Here is a 13,730-nt window from a genome sequence, read left to right on the forward strand (position 1 = left end):
ACAAAGAAGGTCACAAATGACCACACGTTTTCTATGACATACAATTAGAGAAGTCTAACCTCTATAGGAGAGTCTGGTTCATCTAAGATGCTCTTTTCACTCTGTATTCTCTGCATCGTCCCTGTCATACTGGGGTCCATGATCAGTATGTTCTGACTACCAGCTCTGCCGAACTTACAGTCACTCTTTCTGGAGTCAGTTGTCCTGCACACCTCGTAATTGTACACATGAGGGAGAGTCCCTGTCCCCAAAGTGTCTGAGTAACGTGGTGGATAATATGGAATCACGGGCAGGTTGGAATGATATAGGCGGGACTGTCTCCATCTGTATATTTTCACTGAAATAATAACGACTAAACACGTGATGAAGAGAAAGGAAACTACAGCCAAAGCCAAGACTAAGAAAAACGTCAGGTTGTCATTGTAATCCTTGTCGTGTGTAAAGTCAGTGAACTCTGAAAGAACTTCAGGGAAGCTGTCAGCCACCGCCACGTTAACATTGACTGTAGCTGAACGAGAGGGCTGTCCGTTGTCCTCCACTATAACAGTCAGTCTTTGTTTCACAACATCTTTATCAGTGACTTGACGGATGGTTCTAATTTCTCCATTCTGTAATCCCACTTCAAACAGCGCCCTGTCTGTAGCTTTCTGCAGTTTATATGACAGCCAGGCATTCTGTCCAGAGTCCGCATCAACAGCCACCACTTTAGTGACCAGATAGCCCACATCTGCTGAACGAGGCACCATTTCAGCCACCAGTGCACTGCTGGTTTGTACTGGATATAGAACCTGCGGGGCGTTGTCATTCTGGTCCTGGATCAGTATTTTCACAGTCACATTACTACTGAGTGGAGGAGAGCCTCCATCCTGAGCTTTGATGCAGAACTGGAAGTCCTTAATCTCCTGGTAGTCAAAAGAACGCACTGCATGTATGACTCCACTATCAGCACTAACAGACACATATGAGGAGACTGGCACTCCATTAACCGAGGAGTCCTCCAGTATGTAAGAAACACGGGCATTCTGGTTCCAATCCGCGTCTCTAGCCTTTGCTGTGAATATAGACAGGCCTGGTGTGTTGTTTTCTATAAGATGCGCTTCATATGATGTTTTCTCAAAGACAGGTGCGTTGTCGTTCACATCTGAGATCTGCAATGTGAAAGTGACGCTACTGGAGAGTGACGGTACTCCCTCATCAGAACACGTCACACTGATGTTATATCCCGAGTCTCTCTCTCGGTCTAAATCACTGTCTGTCACAAGGCTATAGAAATTGTTTGATGTCGACTTTAATAAGAATGGCATGTTTTCATTCATAATGCATTGAACTTTACCATTTTCTCCAGAGTCTGGATCTTGAATATTAAATACTGTAACGACCGTATTAGCTTTCGCATCTTCACTTATGACGTTTGATTTCGACATAATATTTATAACTGGCTTATTATCATTAATATCCATAATATCGACTATCACTTTACAAGAGTCTGTTAGTCCTCCATCATCACTTGCTCGCAAATTTATCTGGTAGTTTCGTGCCTTTTCGTAGTCTATGTTTCCAATTACCCTGACCTCTCCGCTTTCATCATTTACCTCAAATATGCCCTTGATATCATCGAGAGTGTTCCTGATTGAATATGTTATTCTTCCATATGAGCCATGATCAGCATCTGATGCGCTAATTGTAGTAACCACTGTTAGTTTTGGAGAATTTTCTGTTACTATAGCTTTGTATACGGACTGCGTAAAAACAGGAGCATTATCGTTTGCGTCTAACACCGTGATGAGAATCTGCATTGTTCCAGACATCTGAGGCTCGCCTCCATCTATGGCTGTCAAAACTAAAGACATATGTTCTTGTTTCTCTCTGTCAAGGGGTTTCTGTAAAATCATCTCAACGTTTTTTCTTCCATCAGCTTGATTGTGCAATTTAAGTGCAAAATTACCAGTGGGCTTCAACAGATAACTTTGAACACCATTATGTCCAACGTCTAAATCCATCGCCCGTTCCAAATCAAATTTCGACCCACTGACTGCAGACTCGCTTATTTTGAACGTAATTTCATTTTTCTCGAAAGCGGGTGGGTTGTCATTAATGTCTGTGATTTCAACTGCTATGCTGTAAAATTCTATGGGCTCGTCCAAAATAATCTGTAAATGTATAGCGCAAGGCGTCGTCTGTCCACACAGCGCCTCTCTGTCTATTCTCTCCTTGATTACGAGGATTCCTCTGTCTTTATTCAATGCAATATACTCTCTGCTACCACCGGAATATACGCGGGCTTTACCTGAATTTAATCTTTTAACATCTAAACCTAAGTCCTGTACGACATTACCGACTAAAGAGCCTTTTGCCATTTCCTCGGGAATGGAGTAGCTGATTTGTCCGAGCACTGAACTGAGAGAGAGGATCGAGATAAACAACAGTACTTGCCGTCTCATTGTTCTCGACATTTTTTCCAGAGTCAGGAAATAAAGTAATCCATTCAGTCAAGGTAAAATCGAGTTAGAAATTGTTCCATGGTATCAAGAGAAAATTATTCCATTCCAATTCGGCGAAGGAAAACAAAACAAAACAGAAAAACAGTAGATCGATGTTAGTATAGTGTTCACAATCTGACAATGCTCTCTGCTTCGAACCCCTTTCTCCCTCAGTTAGCCTGAGATGGGGAGGTACTGCTGACGATTATGTTCGTAGGCTACACTGAGAAATTGGCCAACAGCGGCCCTAAGAGTTTAGTCCCACAAAGTGCATGAAATCTGTTAAATATTATAACAGTTTATATTGACGGCCGTTGGCCTCCAGTTGGGATGAACATACTGCATAAACATGTAAGCACAACTAAACCTTACCATAAATACAAAATAATAATGATAACTAAATATTTCAACTGTGTAGACGAAAAACAATAATAGGGAAACAAACTGCATGTGCAGACTGCGTCGCTCTCCGAGGTGCTGAAACAGATTTAAAACGACTGGCGGCGTCTAAATTGAATTTCAATGTGTTTTTTTTGTTAGTTGGCCCATTGAAGAGTATGTAGAGCCCTTATGCTATATTAGACATTGCCGTGGCGGCCATTTTCTGGTTCCATTATTCCAGATCCCATTAATTTCTTCCCATAGAGATTTAAACCTATAGAATCAAGCCATCCAGGATCCTAGTGAAGCATAAAACATTTGATTCTGAGAAAAAGAAGAAGACAAAAAAGAAACAAAAACAAAAAAACAAAGGGTATTTAATAAATATAGTATATAAAATTAAATATTCAAAACATTTTTTTCTTGTTTTGTTTGTTTTGTTTGTTTTTTTTACAAAATAAAATGTTTCATGGACATGATTCACCATGCAGGTCCTGGGTGCATGGCTTGATTATATAGGCTTAAATGAATCAATATTTTTGAGGGGCGCTAGCCCCTCCATGCAGCTTTGTCCGTAGCACGGAATGTGGTGATTTGATTGGCTGATGTATGAGGATGTATGATGATAAGAGCGCCCGTCACTTCACACGAGTGGCAAAAAATAATTTCGTTTGGAACGGTGGAACCAGAAAATTGCCGCCACTGCTATGCCCTGTATGGTCCCTTGGGGGTTAGTTAGCCTTCTTCAGCTTAGATATAGTGGTCAGGCCCGGTTCTTCCTACAGGCCGACGAAGCGGCGGCTTCGAGCGCCATGGGGGAGGGGCGCCAAAAAAAAACAAAAAAAAAAACATTTTTTTTTTTTTTTTTTTTTTTAACACACGAAAAATCCTGCCTGGGGCGCCAGATTGCTCAGGACCGGCCCTGATAGTGGTTCAATTGACCGTTATACAACCGGACAGGCGCTATATATATAGCACAAAAAAAACGTCCCCTTAAGAAGAGCCAAATTTAGTGCTATTTAGCATCATTCTTGTTTAGTGTAAACGGGGTTACAATTCTAACCTCTAGAGGAGAGTCTGGTTCATCCAAGATGCTCTTTTCATGCTGTATCCTCTGCATCGTCCCTGTAGAACTGGGGTCCATGATCAGTATGTTCTGACTACCAGCTCTGCCACACTTATTGTCACTCATCCTGGAGTCAGTCGTCCTGCACACCTCATAATTGTACACATGAGGGAGAGTCCCTGACCCCAAAGTGTCTGAGTAACGTGGTGGATAATATGGAATAACTGGGAGACTGGAATGATAGAGGCGGGACTGTCTCCATCTGTATATTTTCACAGATATAATAACAACTAAACACGTGATGAAGAGAAAAGAAACTACAATCAACGCCAAGACTAAGAAAAACGTCAGGTTGTCATTGTACTCCTTTTCGTGTGTAAAGTCAGTGAACTCTGAGAGAACTTCAGGGAAGCTGTCAGCCACCGCTACGTTAACATGGACTGTAGCTGAACGAGAGGGCTGTCCGTTGTCCTCCACTATAACAGTCAGCCTTTGTTTCACAACATCTTTATCAGTGACTTGACGGATTGTTCTTATTTCTCCATTCTGTAATCCCACTTCAAACAGCGCTCTGTCTGCGGCTTTCTGCAGTTTATAGGAGAGCCAGGCATTCTGTCCAGAGTCCACATCAACAGCCACCACTTTAGTGACCAGATAGCCCACATCTGCTGAACGAGGCACCATTTCAGCCACCAGAGAGCTACCACTTTGGACTGGATACAGAACCTGAGGTGCGTTGTCATTCTGGTCCTGGATCAGTATTTTCACAGTCACATTACTACTGAGTGGAGGAGAGCCTCCATCCTGAGCTTTTACACAGAACTGGAACTCCTTGATCTGCTCGTAGTCAAAAGAACGCACTGCATGTATGACTCCACTATCAGCACTAACAGACACATATGAAGAGACGACCGCTCCGTTAACAGACGAGTCCTCCAGGATGTAAGAGACACGGGAATTCTGGTTCCAGTCAGAGTCTCTGGCTTTCACTGTGAATATAGATAGTCCTGGTGTGTTGTTTTCTACCAAATATGCCTCATATGATGTTTTTTCAAAGACAGGTGCGTTGTCATTTACATCAGAGATCTGTAAGGTCAGAGTGACGCTGCTGGAGAGCGAAGGCACACCCTCATCAGAACACGTCACACTGATATTATACTCAGAGGCTCTCTCTCGGTCTAAATCACCATCAGTCACTAGGCTATAGAAACTACCAGATGTCGATTTGATTTCAAATGGAATGTTTTCATTAATATCACAATGGACTTGTCCGTTTGTTTCAGAATCAGGATCACTTACACTCATTATAGCTACCACTGTATTTGGAGGAGAGTTTTCTTGTATTGCCACTGATTTTGAAAACATATTGATGGTCGGACTGTTGTCATTTATGTCAATTATATCAATAATGACTTTACTCGAATCTGAGAGTCCACCTTGATCAGTCGCCTCTATATCAATCTGATAATGTTTAGCCTTTTCATAATCAATGGGACCATTTAATATAAGCTCACCCTCGTCAGTGATGTGAAAAAGCATTGAAACGCTATGCATGCTATTACCGATGGCGTAGGTAACCTCTCCATTAGATCCTTTGTCTGCATCAGATGCGCTTAATTTTGTAACACGCGTTCCCTTTAAAGAATTTTCAGTGATGCTTGCCTTATATACGGGTTTGGTAAAAATCGGAGCGTTATCATTAGCGTCCAGAACAGTAATATGAATTTGCATTGTTCCTGATAATTGAGGCTCTCCTCCATCCACAGCCGTTAAGATTAAGGAAATATGCTCTTGTTTCTCTCGGTCTAACGGTTTCTGTAAAATCATTTCTACCTTTTTACTGCCATCAACTTGACTATGCAGTTTAAGCATGAAATTGTCACTCGGTTTCAGTGTGTAACTTTGAAGACCGTTCAGTCCTATATCAGGGTCAATTGCTTTCTCTAACATGAATTTAGAACCGATTACCGCAATCTCACTGATCTCAAATGTTCTCTCGTCCTTTTGAAAAACAGGAGTATTGTCATTGACATCTGTGATTTCAAGAGTAATGGGGAAAAATTCCATTGGGTTTTCTAAAGTGATCTGAAAATGTAAAGCACAAGGCGTTGTTTGTCCGCAAAGCGCTTCGCGATCTATTTTTTCTTTGATAAGGAGGACTCCCCTTTCTTTATTTAGCTCGATGTATTCTGCACTGTCTCCTGTATGAATACGAGCTTTGCGTGATAATAGTCGCCTAGCATCTAAACCTAAATCCTGCGCTATATTACCGACTAAAGAGCCTTTCGCCATTTCCTCAGGAATGGAGTAGCTGATCTGTCCGAGCACTGAACTGAGAGAGAGGACCGAGATGAACAACAGTACTTGCCGTATCATTGTTTCCTCGCTCTGTGTCATGTATATCACCAGAACAAACGTAGTATCCTTTTTACAATGAATATTCCGCCCGATAGGAATACAAATGCATCAGGACAGGAACATGAATGTAATCCACACGTGCCAAACAAAAGAACATGCACTTTTCATATCCGTGAATGGTTTTGTCTGTAGCCCTGACGGTGCGGTCTTCGTCTGTCTCAACACTTATATCAACTACACGGAGGAGGTTATGCCACAGATATATTCTAACTCAAACACGCTGGGCAACAGCGGCCCGCTGAGTTCAGAACATGAAATAACACATCATTATCAAGATGTCCAAATGTACTATATGTGTAGTAGGCTAAACATTCTAGAAAGACACAACCCTCTGGCTTGGTTTAATCTTTCATAAACGTCTATGGTTTGTTCGTGCTTGAGTGCACATTACCACCACCACAACCACGAGGATAATGAATTTATTATAGGCTACTTGGAAATGCCATTATGTCAAAGACTGCTATTAAAATGAAATAATTTGCAGAAAGGTGAGAAGTGGGTTAGAAGTTAGAAGCAAAGCAAGCTGCAGACAGAAGGCTAGTGTAGCTGTCCATGGTGCTGAAACACAATTTCCACTTAATTAAAACATACAATTATAGCAATATATAAAGTCAGTAAACAAAACTACAACAAGACTGTGTATCAGTGGAGGAGAGCCTCCATGACGTCAGTCAATTCAAGCGGGACGCGCGCGCACGCACGAGCACGCACACACACACACACACACACACACACACACACACACACACACACACACACACACACACACACACACACACACACACACACACACACACACACACAGCTATAGGACTGGTCTGGACTTGCATTACATGTCTGATATATTATGATCACAATATTAAACTATAGATGTCTAGAGATTCAACATGTTCACAAAAAAGTAAAGGTGCACAGTTCAACATTCTAACCTCTATAGGAGAATCTGGTTCATCCAAGATGCTCTTTTCACCCTGTATCCTTTGCATCGTCCCTGTAGAACTGGGGTCCATGATCAGTATGTTCTGACTACCAGCTCTGCCGAACTTACAGTCACTCTTCCTGGAGTCAGTGGTCCTGCAGACCTCGTAATTGTACACATGAGGGAGAGTTCCTGTCCCCAAAGTGTCTGAGTAACGTGGTGGATAATATGGAATCACAGGGAGACTGGAATGATAGAGGCGGGACTCTCTCCATCTGTATATTTTCACTGATATAATAACAACTAAACACGTGATGAAGAGAAAGGAAACTACAGCCAAAGCCAAGACTAAGTAAAACGTCAGGTTGTCATTGTACTCCTTGTCGTGTGTGAAGTCAGTGAACTCTGAGAGAACTTCAGGGAAGCTGTCAGCCACCGCCACGTTAACATTGACTGTAGCTGAACGAGAGGGCTGTCCGTTGTCCTCCACTATAACAGTCAGCCTTTGTTTCACAACATCTTTATCAGTGACTTGACGGATTGTTCGTATTTCTCCATTCTGTAATCCCACTTCAAACAGCGCCCTGTCTGTGGGTTTCTGAAGTATATAAGAGAGCCATGCATTCTGTCCAGAGTCCACATCAACAGCCACCACTTTAGTGACCAGATAGCCCACGTCTGCAGAACGAGGCACCATTTCAGCCACCAGAGAACCACCACTCTGGACTGGATACAGAACTTGAGGAGCATTGTCATTCTGGTCTTGGATCAGTATTTTCACAGTCACATTACTACTGAGTGGAGGAGAGCCTCCATCCTGAGCTTTGACACGGAACTGGAAATCCTTGATCTGCTCGTAGTCAAAAGAACGCACTGCATGTATGACTCCACTATCCGCACTAACAGAGACATATGAGGAGACAGGCACTCCGTTAACAGAGGAGTCCTCCAGTATGTAAGACACACGGGAATTCTGCTTCCAGTCAGTGTCTATTGCTTTCAATGTGAATATAGAGACTCCTGGTGTGTTGTTTTCTACAAAATAGGCTTCATATGATGTTTTTTCAAAGACAGGAGCGTTGTCATTCACATCAGAGATCTGTAAGGTGAGAGTGACGCTGCTGGAGAGCGAAGGCACTCCCTCATCAGAACACGTCACAATGATATTATACTCAGAGGCTCTCTCTCGGTCTAAATCACCATCAGTCACTAGGTTATAGAAACTAGATGTCAATTTGATTGCAAATGGGACGTTTTCATTAATATCACAGTGGACTTGTCCGTTAGTTTCAGAATCAGGATCACTTACACTCATTATAGCTACCACGGTATTTGGAGGAGAGTTCTCTTGGATTGTAGCCGATTTTGAAAACATATTGATGGTCGGGCTGTTGTCATTTATGTCAATTACATCAATAATGACTTTACTCGAATCTGAGAGTCCACCTTGATCAGTGGCCTCTATATCAATCTGATAATTTTTAGCCTTTTCATAATCAATGGGACCATTTAATATGAGCTCACCCTCGTCAGTAATGTGAAAAAGCATTGAAACGCTATGCATGCTATCACCAATGGCGTAGGTAACCTCTCCATAAGATCCTTTGTCTGCATCAGACGCACTCACTTTTGTAATAAGCGAACCCTTTAAAGAATTTTCAGTGATGCTTGCCTTATATACAGGTTTGGTAAAAATCGGAGCGTTATCATTAGCGTCCAGAACAGTAACATGAATTTGCATTGTTCCTGATAATTGAGGCTCCCCTCCATCCACAGCCGTTAAGATTAACGAAATATGCTCTTGTTTCTCTCGGTCTAAGGGTTTCTGTAAAATCATTTCTACCTTTTTACTACCATCAACTTGACTATGCAGTTTAAGCATGAAATTGTCACTCGGCTTGAGTGTATAGCTTTGAAGACCATTTAGTCCTATATCAGAGTCAACTGCTTTCTCTAACATGAATTTAGAACCGATTACCGCTGTCTCACTGATTTCAAACGTTCTCTCGTCCTTTTTAAACGCAGGAGTATTGTCATTGACATCTGTGATTTCAAGAGTAATTGGGTAAATTTCCATTGGGTTTTCTAAAGTGATCTGAAAATGTAAAGCACAAGGCGTTGTCTGTCCGCAAAGCACTTCTCGATCTATTTTTTCTTTGATACGTAGGACCCCCCTTTCTTTATTTAGCTCGATGTATTCTGCACTATCTCCTGTATGAATGCGAGCTTTGCGTGATAATAGTCGTCTAGCATCTAAACCTAAATCCTGTGCTATATTACCAACTAAAGAGCCTTTCGCCATTTCCTCAGGAATGGAGTAGCTGATCTGTCCGAGCACTGAACTGAGAGAGAGGACCGAGATAAACAACAGTACTTGCCGTCTCATTGTTTCCTCTGTGTCATGTATCTTTCACCAGTACAAAATAGTATCCGTTTTACAATGAATATTCCGCCCGATAAGAATACAAATGTATCAGGAACATGAATGTAATCCACACGTGCCAAACACAATAAAATGCACTTCTCATCCGTGAATGGTTTTCTCTGTAACCCTGACGGTGCGGTCTTCCTCTGTCTCAACACTCCAATACTATATGGAGGACGTTCTGCCACAGATCTATTTTAACTCAAACACGCTGGGCAACAGCGGCCCGCTGAGTTCAGAACATGAAATAACACAAGTTTTCATTTATAAAATGTAATATACATGTCATGTTTCATAAACTTTCATGGTTTGTTAGTGACTGATTGCGCTTTTTGAGCATGCACAGCACCACAACCACGAGGATACTTAATTTATGAAAGGATACTTGGAATGCAATTATGTCAAAGAATGCATGTGCTATTTAAAATGAAATAATTTGCATAATGGTGAGAGGTTGGGAGTATGATAACGTGAGTCAAAGAGAAGTGGAGTGAGAAGAAAAGCACCCCTGCATACACTAGCCTAGTGTTAGCTGTCCATGGTGCTGAAACACGATTTCCACCCAACGAAATAATAATACAATTAATACATTAATAGACCTTAGAAAAAAATACAACAAGATGAGTTCTAATAACGGTGTGGCTTCCCAGTGGATCTCGGACCTCATATGACCAGATCATGTCGTCAGTAATATGACGTCACTCATTTCATTATTGGCCAACGATCCAACCCAATTCATTCAAATTTGTATTTGACTGACACACACACACACACACACACACACACACACACACACACACACACACACACACACACACACACACACACACACACACACACACACACACACACACACACACACACACACACACACAACAAAAAGGAAATGTGCAGAATAACATGCTAACCTCTAGAGGAGAGTCTGGTTCATCCAAGATGCTCTTTTCATTCTGCATTCTCTGCATCGTCCCTGTCATACTGGGGTCCATTATCAGTATGTTCTGACTACCAGCTCTGCCAAAGTCACTCTTTCTGGAGTCAGTCGTCCTGCACACCTCGTAATTGTACACATGAGGGAGAGTCCCTGGGCCCAAAGTGTCTGAGTAACGTGGTGGATAATATGGAATCACAGGGAGACTGGAATGATAGAGGCGGGACTGTCTCCATCTGTATATTTTCACTGATACAATAACAACTAAACATGTGATGAAGAGAAAGGAAACTACAGCCAAAGCCAAGACTAAGAAAAACGTCAGGTTGTCATTGTACTCCTTGTCATGTGTAAAGTCCGTGAACTCTGAGAGAACTTCAGGGAAGCTGTCAGCCACCGCCACGTTAACATTGACTGTAGCTGAACGAGAGGGCTGTCCGTTGTCCTCCACTATAACAGTCAGTCTTTGTTTCACAACATCTTTATCAGTGACTTGACGGATGGTTCTTATTTCTCCATTCTGTAATCCCACTTCAAACAGCGCCCTGTCTGTAGCTTTCTGGAATTGATATGAAAGCCAGGCATTCTGTCCTGAGTCCACATCAACAGCCACAACTTTAGTGACCAGATAGCCCACATCTGCTGAACGAGGCACCATTTCAGCCACCAGAGAGCCACCACTCTGGACTGGATACAGAACCTGAGGAGCGTTGTCATTCTGGTCCTGGATCAGCATTTTCACTGTCACGTTACTACTAAGTGGAGGAGAGCCTCCATCCTGAGCTTTGACACGGAACTGGAAATCCTTGATCTGCTCATAGTCAAAAGAACGTACTGCATGTATGACTCCACTATCAGCACTAACAGACACATACGAGGAGACTGGCACTCCGTTAACAGAGGAGTCCTCTAGGATGTAAGAAACACGGGCATTTTGGTTCCAGTCAGAATCCCTCGCTTTAATTGTGAATATAGAGAACCCTGGTGTGTTGTTTTCTACAATGTAGGCTTCATATGAGGTCTTTTCAAAGAAAGGAGCGTTGTCATTTACATCTGAGATGTGTAAGGTGAGAGTGACGCTGCTGGAGAGCGAGGGCACTCCCTCATCAGAACACGTCAAACTGATATTATAATCACAGTCTCGTTCTCTATCCAAATCACTGTCTGTCACGAGGCTGTAGAAATTGTTGGATGTCGACTTTAATAAGAATGGAATGTTTTCATTTATGACGCATTGGACTTTACCATTCTCACCAGAGTCTGGATCTTGAATATTGATCATTGTTACGACGGTATTAGTTTTGGCATCTTCAGAAATCACGTTTGATTTTGACATAATGTTTATCACCGGTTTATTATCATTCATATCCATAATATCCACTATCACCTTACAAGAGCCTGTTAGTCCTCCATCATCACTTGCTCGTACATTTATCTGGTAGTTTCGTGCCTTTTCGTAGTCTATGTTTCCGATCACTCTGACCTCTCCGCTTTCCTCATTTACGTCAAATATTCCCTTGATATCATCTAGAGTGTTCCTGATTGAATATGTTATTCTTCCATATGAGCCATGATCGGCATCTGATGCCCTAATTGTAGTAACCACTGTCCCCTTTGGAGAATTTTCTGTCACAGTAGCTTTGTATACGGACTGCGTAAACACAGGAGCATTATCGTTTGCGTCTAACACAGTGATGAGAATCTGCATTGTTCCAGACATCTGAGGTTCGCCTCCATCTATGGCCGTTAGAACTAAAGCTATATGCTCGTGTTTCTCTCTGTCTAGTGGCTTTCGTAAAACCATTTCAACATTCATTTTTCCATCTGCTTGACTATGCAATTCAAGTACAAAATTATCAGTTGGCTTCAACAGATAGCTTTGAAGACCGTTATTTGCAACGTCTAAATCCATCGCTCTTTCCAAATCAAATTTCGCCCCGCTGACTGCAGACTCGCTTATTTTGAAATTTATTTCGCTCTTCTCGAAAGCAGGAGGATTATCATTTACGTCAATAATCTCAATTGTTATACTGTAAAATTCCATTGGGCTTTCTAAAATAATCTGTACATGTAACGCACAAGGTGTCGTTTGTCCACATAACGCCTCTCTGTCTATTCTGTCTCTGATGAGGAGGACGCCCCTGTCTTTATTTAGTTCGATGTATTCTGCATTGTCTCCCGTATAAATTCGAGCTTTCCCTGTTTTGAGCCTTTTGACATCCAGACCTAAATCCTGTGCTATGTTACCGACTAAAGAACCTTTCACCATTTCCTCAGGAATGGAGTAGCTGACCTGCCCGGACACCGAACTGATAGAGAGGAGCGAGATAAGCAACAGCATGCCTACTTGCCGTCTCATTGTTCTCGTCGATATATTCCCAAACGTCATGAGACAACACAATAAACACAGCAGCATGTAAATCGGTCAAGGAAAATTGAATTCGAAATTGTTCTCCACCATCAATACAAAACAAAATAAAAAAACAGGTGCATATTCCTCAACCACCAGCAGCAAACAACACAAGCTTTAGGATATATCCGTGATTACGAGTGTTCTATATACAAGATGGGACCGTGCACTCAGCGTCTCTCTCTTTCTCTCATTATTTCAAGATGGGGAGGTACTGCTGAGGATCTGTCCATGAAGTGCGACACGCTGGCCAACAGCGGCCCTAAGAGTTCGGAATATAGACTGCAATCACTGCATGATGAGACAAGGATAACTCTTGAAACACACGTTGTGAGATAGTACCACCTAAGGTGTAACTCGAGATTTGTTTAATGAATGTGTAGCAGTAGTGCTCAGACCATCTGCCTACTGACCAAAAGCCAGTCAGTTTATAGTCAGGAAAGCAACTAAAAAGAATGACAGGAAAGGCCATGTACTAGCAATATAGTTGCCACATTGTCGCTGTCCATGGTGCTGCAAGGATAACGTCGGCATTTAAATGAAATATATAACAGTGGTTTCACAAATATTCATGTAATGGTGTGCATATCAAGCAAATTGGAAAAAGCATTATTATATTTATAACAACAAAGATATCGTCTATAGAGGAGAGTCTGGTTCATGTACTCAGTGCTGAAGTGAAAGGTGGTAAGAGGTGGAC

The 13,730-nt window shown here is 42.0% G+C and overlaps 3 protein-coding genes across 4 annotated transcripts in view; all 3 read right to left on the reverse strand.

Moving 5' to 3' along the window:
- LOC306929021 (protocadherin gamma-C5-like) overlaps nucleotides 1–13,730 on the reverse strand; it is a gene marked incomplete at its 5' end in the record, with an annotated part of 103,715 nt that overhangs the window by 69,552 nt on the left and 20,433 nt on the right. The gene's annotated exons all lie outside the window — the stretch shown is intronic.
- LOC306929701 (protocadherin beta-16-like) lies at nucleotides 45–6,303 on the reverse strand (the record flags this gene model as incomplete). Its single annotated transcript, XM_079510333.1, has 2 exons — nucleotides 45–1,915; nucleotides 5,769–6,303. The coding sequence occupies 2 exons, from the start codon at nucleotides 6,301–6,303 to the stop codon at nucleotides 45–47; spliced, it is 2,406 nt and encodes an 801-aa protein (XP_079366459.1).
- On the reverse strand, nucleotides 6,552–12,979 carry LOC306926712 (protocadherin beta-16-like; the record flags this gene model as incomplete). The annotated part of the gene is made up of 3 exons (XM_079506113.1): nucleotides 6,552–6,583; nucleotides 7,259–8,710; nucleotides 10,699–12,979. 3 exons carry the CDS (start codon nucleotides 12,977–12,979, stop codon nucleotides 6,552–6,554), a joined length of 3,765 nt encoding a protein of 1,254 aa, XP_079362239.1.

The sequence above is a fragment of the Electrona antarctica genome (assembly GCF_951216825.1).
Source record: "Electrona antarctica genome assembly, chromosome: 1".
Classification (NCBI taxonomy): domain Eukaryota; kingdom Metazoa; phylum Chordata; class Actinopteri; order Myctophiformes; family Myctophidae; genus Electrona; species Electrona antarctica.